Raw genomic sequence first — 9,307 nt, forward strand, 5'->3', positions numbered from 1 at the left:
CTGTGCTAAACACTAGAAAAAAACGGAGAGGGACCAGTGGCTTTCCCTGGAGGTTGTCATGGCCACCAGCTCACGTCGAAGAGCTCACGTCATTTGTCATAGAGAATTTTTTTTTTAAATCAGGTTTTCACAGACAAAACTAAGTGAAGGCAGGTAGAAGGGGCTCACTGTTTTCAGAAATGAACAATAGAGGCGCTCAAGAAAAACCCAGACTCACTCACTTACCCTTCTGAGTAGACCCCGTCAAATCCTCTTACAACCTAAACACCAGAACATAAACGCAAAACAATGACCGGATAGAGTGTTTGCTACCCTGAAGTGCAGTTTTAGATGCTCTAGACTTCATCCTGATCTTGCCTTCACCCAGACTGCGGAGGTGGGGGGTGGGGGTGGGGAGCTGTTGACAAGGACAGGGGGCCTGGACTGTCGACTACAGCTCTGCTCTTAATTCAGTATTAATTTCACTGGCCAGGCTTAGGCTTCATCCACTTTGTAAAGTGAGGAGTTATTTAAAACAAGAAAGAAATCTCAGACCTAACCAGTTGCTCAGTGGTTAGCACATCAGCCTGTGGACTGAAGTGTCCTGAGTTCGATTCTAGTCAAAGGCATGTACCTTGGTTGCAGGTTCTATCCCTGGCCCCGGTCGGGGCACGTGCGGGAGGCAACCAATCAATGTGTCTCTTTCACATCGATATTTCTCTCTCTGTCTCTCGCGGTCCCTTCCTCTTTCTCTAAAAATCAATGGAAAAAAATACCCTCGGGTGAAGATTAACAAAACAAAACAGAAAAAAGAATTCTCAGATATTCAAGTTGGATATGGGCTGGGAGTCTAGTGACTAGGGCACTGAGCCTTGTTGCTGTCTATCTCCCACCAATTGGGTAAATGCCGTATGACGGTAGTTTGTACTATAATTACAGATTCCCAGTGGGTAAAATGTGGTAGGTTAAATGTTCTCATTATCCAGAAAGGTCAAAATATCTGTCTACATGAGGAATAGAGGGGCGGGCAAGAGTGCCTGGCTTGTCCCAAGGATCTGCTCAATAAATGAATGCGGATCAGCACAACAGATGGTATCCCTGAAAACCCAAGGTCTACAGAGTACCTGTATGTGAACGCCAAGGTCACCGACCTGCAAGAACCCTGGAGAAAAGATGTCTATACACAATCACAGAAAATAAGCCCATACCTTGCCCTCAGATCTTAGCACATCACGTGTCTTCAGCTAAATGCTTGATGAATGAATAAAAGAGGGAAGAAAAACAGAGGAAAAGTAGGTGAAAAAGCTACCGAGACTGAGGTGAGGGGATGAGGAGGAAAGAAACACTTCATCAGACAGGCCGGCCCACACGGGGCCAGCTCAGGCTACCCCAGAAGAGGCAGGAGAGCTCGCTCTGTCCCAGGGAGGAGCAGAAGACTAGAATCCTCAGAGAGAAGCGAGAAGGCAAACTCACTGAGCGTATCCACTCAGAAGATGTGTTCATGACATGGCCATTGGCTTTGAATAGCTCAATATCATCCACAAATTACTCTGCTAAGCCACAAAGCAGTTCCTACTTGCACCTGTTTTTAATAAAGAAACCGAGAGCGGAGACCCTGAAACCGGTGGTGGGTGTCATGGCCCCATCGTAGAGCCGGGAGTGGTTCTCCATGCAGTGGACAGAGGCAGGTCGGACAAGGCCTTCGCACTGAGCTTTCTGGTTGGGATGTTTCCGTAAGAGAAGGGACAAGGTTTGGCTGGCTTTAGTATATTCAGCATCTTTCTGCCATAAACTGTGAGAGCGCGGTCTGACTCAATGAAAGAGGTACCGAAAGATTCAAAGTTAATACAGCATCAGATACATAAGACTGAAAGACCAGTGAGTTGTGCTCCTAGAATTCCACACTCTTGGGAATATATGGATCCTGTAAATCCAAAGTAATCGATGGGGAAGATTAAGTGAGAAAGATGGGTTGGTTCTCAGGGCATGGGCTGCCCCTGGCTAGCTGCGCTTCCTCCTTCAGTTCCCTCTCCTTCCTCTGGTCCTTTCGAACTGATTCTCAGGACTTAACACGACGGAGAATATGTTTGCTGGGGTCAGGAAGAGGAGCACATGATGGGCAAGGACCCGACTGCAGCCCTGAAAGCTTCCTACGTCACACTCAGACCAGATTTTATGAGCAATTGGGAGATGAAGGAAGGGAAGGCGGCACCACCCCCAGGCAGGGCCTGATGCTGGGCTCCGGACTGTGCAGGAGTTGCCGAGAGGCCGCGGTGGCGAGACGCTGCCCAGTAGGCGACAACCTACTGTGGCCATGTTGGTCTTGGATGCCTGTACAGTGACCACCACTGACAGGAAGCCATACGAGGGACAGTGGTCCCAATGCTGCCATATGCAAGCAGGGGGAGCCATTGGGGGGTGGGGGGGGGCGGTGACAAAGACTTGCCCCAGACTGTCTCCCACGTGGGACTGACCCAGCCCCGTTTAGAGCGTAGAGAGGGGTGGGGATGGGAGGAGGGGGCATCTGCAGGTCGGGGGGCTGGGGATTCTGGGAGAGACTTTGCAGAGGATGCCTGATCTGCTGGGGAACCCGACTCAGCACGATGACTGAGGGCTGATTTGCTGATGAGGTAGTTCCATCCGGACCTCTCCAGGCAGGTCAGTCCGGGAAGGCGGCAGCGAGGCCTTCTTCCCAAGACTCTTGATCATGAACGGAGACGGGGAAGAGCCAGGATGTGGCCTCCCAGAATGCAACGGGGAAAAAAAAATAAGAGGGAAGGCTGCAAAGGATTCTGAGTGCGGGCTGTTGAACGCTGCCTTCCGTCCACGACGGCGATCCTGACACTTGGCTTGGAGACAGAGACCTCCCTGGAGACCAGGGGGCCAGCTGGAGGAAGGACCTCGGGGCTTCCAGGGGCACGAGCATGGGATGCAGCTGGCTCTGGGCGGGGAGATGACCCTACGGTGCTCAGCAGGGACCACAAAGTTCCAGCTTCAGTTTGTTCCCGGGACGGCAAGCACAACATGGGAGTTGGGGGTCTTCGGCCTCAGAGATAAGGGCGGGGCTGTGGATCCACCTTCTTGGCCTGGGAACACGGGGACCTCCCAGCGAGGCCGCCAGGCCGCCCTTCTGGAATCGCTGGCTGCGGCCCTCACCCTCCCCTCTCCTCAGTGGGCAGGAGAGTGGGGGGGAGGGCAGCTCCACTTGGCAGCGGGACCCACCCCCTCCTCTCCATGGGCCCCCCGGCCCCTCTCCTTGGCAGGACCCCAGGGGCTGCGTGTGCCCGCCTAGATCTCCATGTCCACAGGGCGGATGTTGCCCGTCTTGTGCTCTCTGACCCACAGCTCCCTGTCTTTGGCTGGGTCCACTTTGCGAAGCAGCTGGTCCACTGGCTCGACTGTCTGCAAGGGATGGAGAAGAGAGGATGCCGTCAGGGGCAGTAGCGCCCGGGACACGGCCTCGGAGCCCGGCTGCCCGCATCTGCTGTCACAGCCGCCTCTCAGGGGGTGGGGGGCCCCAGGGGAGGCCCGTGAGAGGCAGACGTGCAGAGGCTGGGAGAGCGGGAGCCGGGACCTTTCATCCCACCCTGCTTCTCACTCGAGCACTTGACCCTCCGGACCACAGGCTGGATGACAGGGAGGAGTGGCTCAATGGCTCCAGGTCTGAGAGCAGTTCCACCCTTCGCTCTCACGGTTACCACCACAGAACAGGGCAAATGACATTGTAGCTTTAGCTATTCTGCATAGTCCTAATTCTTTTATCTTTTTGGTAAAAGATTCACTGGGGCAGGCAATATCGTCTTCAGCTGTTGAACTACCATGAGCTTTGTCCTGGGGAAACGTGCGCTGTATCCACTCCTGCGTTTGGGATGGGTTCCCATGGGTGCGCAGGACACCCTGCAGGCCCGTCCCCAGGCTGCCCACCGCCACTCAGGTTCATCTGTAGTGACCACTTCACCTGCCACAGAACAGGGGTCCCCCCGGGGTCCTGGGGCCTCCAAATTAAGTTAGAAATTAAGTTCCACTGTATCTGGTTTGGGATGTTGATAATAGGTGAAGTTATGGAGGAAGATGGCTACTGGTAGGAAGGTAGGGATGTACTGGCACAGGTGCTGCCGGATCATCTCCACCCTCTCCACCTCCAGCCGCTCCAGCTCCTGCGCGGAGGAAACGCAGGCACATGTGACATGTCCTTCCCACCACACGGGCCCAGACCACCCTCGCACACACGTCGCCGCGGCTTAGGCTGGGTCCCACCTGACCCTTCGGGGTCTGATGAGGAACTGCCACAGAACAGGGGTCCCCCCGGGGTCCTGGGGCCTCCGCCTGGGCGGGGAACTCACGCTTTGGTTGAACATGTCTGTCTCGTGCCGCAGCTGCGTGTACTGGCACAGGTGCTGCCGGATCATCTCCACCCTCTCCACCTCCAGCCGCTCCAGCTCCTGCGCGGAGGAAACGCAGGCACATGTGACATGTCCTTCCCACCACACGGGCCCAGACCACCCTCGCACACACGTCGGCGCTGCTTCGGCCAAGTCCCACCTGACCCTTCGGGGTCTGATGAGGAACTCGTCCCACATCTAGCGGTGCAGGTGCGGATGCTGACACAGCAGCTACTGCCGCCTGGACCCTGCCCTGCTGGGCGGGTGGGTGCTGGAGCGCTACAGGCCTTGCCTAATCGTGCTCATAATAATCTGAAGAGACAAGCTCTGTTCTTGTCCGCATTTCCCCAACAAGGGAATGAACATCCAGAGAGGGAACGTCACCTGCCCATGGCGACATGGAATTATGGGAGGAGCGAGATTTGAACCCGGACTGCTGTGGTCTGACTCATGAATCTGCACCCGGTTCCCAGCAGTGGAGAGATGGGATGCATGCAGGTGCCCGTGCCTCCCTGGGCCTCTGTCCTCTGTCCTCCCCGAGTGCTGAGGGACAGACCCGAGACCAGGCCAGGGGAGGCAGGGGCCGGGGGTGGGGTGGTCCCTGTCAAAGGGAAGAGTGGAAAGGTCTGTCCTTTGGTTTCTAGGTGGTTCCGCATCTTTGGAATTGAGGGGCTCAGGCTGTTGTTCTTGCATAACTAGGTCACTGCCCCGGTGATCACCCAGGGAGGGGAAAGCGGGGGCTCCATTAGGGGATTAAGCAGGAGGAAAGCAGGTCACTGCCTGTGTGGACGGGCATGGCTTTGGCAATGGGGCAACGTGATCAGCAGCTGGCACGATGCTCCTTTCTCCTCTGGCCCAACGACCCATGTGCCCACGTGCCTACGTGCCCACGTGCCCACCACATCTCACCGCGGCCAGTGCTGACTGAGGAGAAGGTGGCTGCCCCTTCACAGGAAAATCTCATGAAGGCAAGAGAAGGGCTCTGAGGCCGATCCCTCAGGCCCCTGATCAGGGGCCACCCTACTCCCCCTACACAGCTCCCAGCCTCACCCTTCGCCCCCTGCCAGGCTCTCCCCTGTAGGAGCTGAAACTCCTTTGGGGGTGAGAGGATCACGCGTCCTGCAACTTGGCTATTTGTCCTAAAGGGGCCACTGACAACTTGTGGGGGGTTCCTCAGGGCCCAGCCAACGCTCCCCCGTGTTTACACAGCTAGGAAGGGCCAGAGCAAGGGTATGGATGAGCTTGGACTCACCCAGAGGCGAGATCTGGACCCCAATGTGAGCAGACATAATGCCTACTTCCACAGTCACCTCACTCTACCGCCCAGGGCGCCCTGAGTGCAGGCACGGAACCGGCCTGCTCACACATCTCAGGCACTCACCAGCGTGGTGGTCACCATCTCTTCAAACCACTTGGACTGGGCCTGGTTGTAGAGGTCCACACAGCGCATGAGGTCATCTCCTGGAAGAGGACAAGGCTGCCGTCACACCCTGTCTGTCCTGGCCGTGGCTGCCCTCTGCCACTGCACCCCACAGCCATGCCCTCTCCCCTCCTTGGGGCATGGAGGCCAGTGGAAAGCGGGGCGGGAGTGAAAAGCAGAAGACAGAGAGGGCAGCCCAGCACCACAAGAGACGAGCTTCAGTGCCCACCCGAACCTGACCGCAGGCACCGAGAAGTCAGGATGGAGGTTTCTCAGTGTGTGGGGTGAAGTGGGGAGGGGGTTATTCCTAGGACCTCCCAACCTCTCATCAGCCAAAGGCATGCTTCCTCTCTAAAGATGGTAGCTTCATTTCACATAGGAGAGCCCTTTTTGGGTAAAAAACGTCACAAGCAGCTTGGTACTCATTAAGAGTTAAAGAAGAAAAATTTGCAAATTATGTCCGTTTTGTGTGTGTGTGTGTGTGTGTGTGCATGCGCGCGTATGCGTGTATGTGTACATGCAGCAGGATGCCTGGATGAAATACAAAATAATGTGTCTGCCGGTGTATGGTTCATCCATGTGCAGTAATGGCATGGAAACACGCTCCGAGCGCTACCCACCGACCCCAGCACTGCGCTGACATGGAGACAGAAAGGCAGGGTGGAAGGAGAGGGGTCTTTCCGTAGCATTTTATTTCATAAGAGCTCAGAAACAGACATCACTATTCAATCTTGATGCTACTACACTGTTTTCTGCCATCACAGGTACGTTTGAAACATTTTGTAATTAGAAAGAAAACTACCTATAAGGTAACTGCAAACATGATGAAGGTACCAGCACCCCAGAACCTTGCTACACAAAACACGCAGCCTGCCAGAATGCAGCTCTAGGACGATGCGACACCTGCTAATCAGAGCTGCACTCTCACAAGATGCCCATGTGGTCCACGTGCACCCCCTGAGTGCATGCCTGGGTCTGTGTGTAGTTTAGATCATCACAGGGTTCCAGGGAGGACGGCGTCACGGTCTTTGCTCATGATGGGAAAAACTCGAGCCAGTCAAAGCTAACTAGTTTATGCTTTAAGTCTAGTACTGGGAGGGGATTAGAAGTTATTCCTATGACGTCACCTTGTCATTCTGGTGTGAAGGTGAAGGCATACGGGCACACGACCCAGGGCCTGGCCAGCAGCTCCCTTGCACCTGAACCACACCACTAGCTGGGCGATGACCTTGAGTAACAGAACCAAATCAAGGGCTTTGTTCATTTTGCTCCTGGTCCAAGGTCAAGGACTGGGCCCTTGAGCCCAAGAAAAACGGGAACTGGAAGGGAAGAGGTCGATATGCCACTGCAAGTGCGTGCCCACTAAGACCTCTGGCTGCTGATACTATGGCTTGACTGTGTGCTGCTGCTTGTATTTGCCTAAACTTTTTATTTTATTTTATGGGGCTTTAGTTTATAATTCTTAAATATAAATAAGCTATATTTAATGGAAAATTTCCCAGCAATATATCTAATAGTCACAAACTAAGAAATAATTTTGTTTTTGTTAAAATGACAATGAAATAAATACTTAGATGACCAAGAAAATAAAAGTCTGATGTACATGAATGGCTGGATAATTGAGTGTATGGGTAATGGAACAGAGCTATCGCTAAGGCATACCAGTTAAAATATAACCTGAGAACACAGAGTATATGACCTAACGTGTAGACATTTAAACATAAACACCGAAAACATTAAAAAACTAGGAAGTATTGATGGTGATTAATTTGGCAAATTAAGATTTTCTATTCTATGTGCTGATTAAATTTTTTCCCAAGCAAAGATATTGATTTTATAATGTAATTTTATTTAATAACGTAACTAATTACATGAATTTAAATATGCCTTTTCTGCCCGAGGTTTCTCTGCCCAATCACAGTAAGCATATAATGCCTTCTATTTCTGGGTATTTTCCTATTATTTGTAATTGACCTATTTTACACCATCTTATTTCAAAATGTCCATGGCTGCCTCGTTCCACGAGTTGCCTGTATGAGGTTTACCAGAAGCTGAGTGGAAGGGAACTAGAATCTAGGTCCTAGACCAGAGATGGCGAACCTTTTGAGCTCGGCGTGTCAGCATTTTGAAAAACCCTAACTTAACTCTGGTGCCGTGTCACATATAGGAATTTTTTGATATTTGCAACCGTAGTAAAACAAAGACTTATATTTTTGATATTTATTTTATATATTTAAATGCCATTTAACAAAGAAAAGTCAACCAGAAAAATGAGTTCGTGTGTCACCTCTGACACGTGTGTCATAGGTTCGCCATCACTGGCCTAGACCCATGGTGGGCAAACTGAGGCCGAGAGCCACATGCGGCTCTTTGGCCCCTTGACTGTGGCTCTTCCTAAGCCCTAGGAGGACCCTAATTAAGTTAATGACAATGTACCTACCTATATAGTTTAAGTTTAAAAAATTTGGCTCTCAAAAGAAATTTCAATCGTCGTACTGTTGATATTTGGCTCTGTTGGCTAATGAGTTTGCCGACCACTGGGCTAGGCCATCTGATCTGAACCCTAACCCTACATCACACCTTCCGGCCTCAGAAAGCACCACGCCCTGTCCTTGCACGCAGTGAAACTTCTTTAAAGGGATATCAGGTAAGTTTTCACTGGTTCTATCTGGATTTTCTCCCCCCTCCTTGGGCATTAGCTCATTTTTACCACTAGGTGGAAGCAGAGACCAATGCACTGGAAGCATCTTTCAAGGAGAATCTGAAATGCGGTTATTTCATGAAAATGTCAGCTGCTGACTGGGGCAGGCGCCCATCTTCATAGGTAAGCCTCGGAACATCCCTCCCTGCTGGGGTGCTGTCTGTACTTCCAGGGGCTCCCCGCAGTGACAGGGCCCCACAGTTCCGGGCCATGGAGGAATAACCACTTCCCGGTCAGAGAGCCAGGCCTGGAGGCAGCCTTGTCTGCTCCCACCCACAGCCCCCGGCCCCCACCCGGTGGGACGCACCTTCCGGGATCCCTCCCCCAGCTCCCCCTGCTGCGCCTCCCGGACCAGGTGCCGACAGCTGGGCGTGGCCCACTCACCGGCCTGCGTGGACTTCCTCCGGGCCTTCTTGATGTCCTCCTCCGTCTTGTTGCTCAGCTTGATCTCCAGCTGCTGGGTCTTCATCTCCAGGTCCCTCTGCCGCTCCGTGAGTGCTTTCCGGGCCTGGGGGCCAAGGACGCGGAAGCGCTGCTCATGGGGCTCAGAGCCAGGAGGGGCCCGCGGTCACGTGGACAGCCCCCCGTTTCTACATAAGAGCCCTTTCTTTTCCCTGTCCTTGTGGATGATGCCATCATGGACCTAGGAGACTCAGCTAGACTAGCATCACTGGGCCGCCCAGTCACTGTGTTGAGGCTGCCACCCTCTCTCTCATCCCCTCTCTCACTGCACTTGGCCTACAGCAAGCCTCAGGCCCGGTCTGAGGGAGCGTGTGCACAAGGAGAGAGCCCTAAAATCACAGTCTGGGGCGGGGGGGCAGGGGG

The 9,307-nt window shown here is 53.2% G+C and overlaps 1 protein-coding gene across 4 annotated transcripts in view; it reads right to left on the reverse strand.

Annotated features, from left to right (window-relative positions):
• Nucleotides 1-832: 832 nt before the first annotated feature.
• GAS7 (growth arrest specific 7) overlaps nucleotides 833-9,307 on the reverse strand; it is a 133,764-nt gene continuing 125,289 nt past the window's right edge. For all 4 annotated transcript variants that reach the window (XM_006761684.2, XM_015562594.1, XM_015562592.1 and 1 more), the window contains exons 11-14: nucleotides 8,867-8,990; nucleotides 5,743-5,822; nucleotides 4,323-4,421; nucleotides 833-3,381 (exon numbers count right to left, since the gene is read on the reverse strand). In XM_006761684.2, the coding sequence (XP_006761747.1) occupies nucleotides 3,268-3,381; nucleotides 4,323-4,421; nucleotides 5,743-5,822; nucleotides 8,867-8,990 (417 nt within the window). In that variant the 3' untranslated portion in view covers nucleotides 833-3,267. The remainder of the gene's footprint in view (nucleotides 3,382-4,322; nucleotides 4,422-5,742; nucleotides 5,823-8,866; nucleotides 8,991-9,307) is intronic.

Source organism: Myotis davidii, unplaced genomic scaffold (genome assembly GCF_000327345.1).
Source record: "Myotis davidii unplaced genomic scaffold, ASM32734v1 scaffold37, whole genome shotgun sequence".
Classification (NCBI taxonomy): Eukaryota; Metazoa; Chordata; class Mammalia; order Chiroptera; family Vespertilionidae; genus Myotis; species Myotis davidii.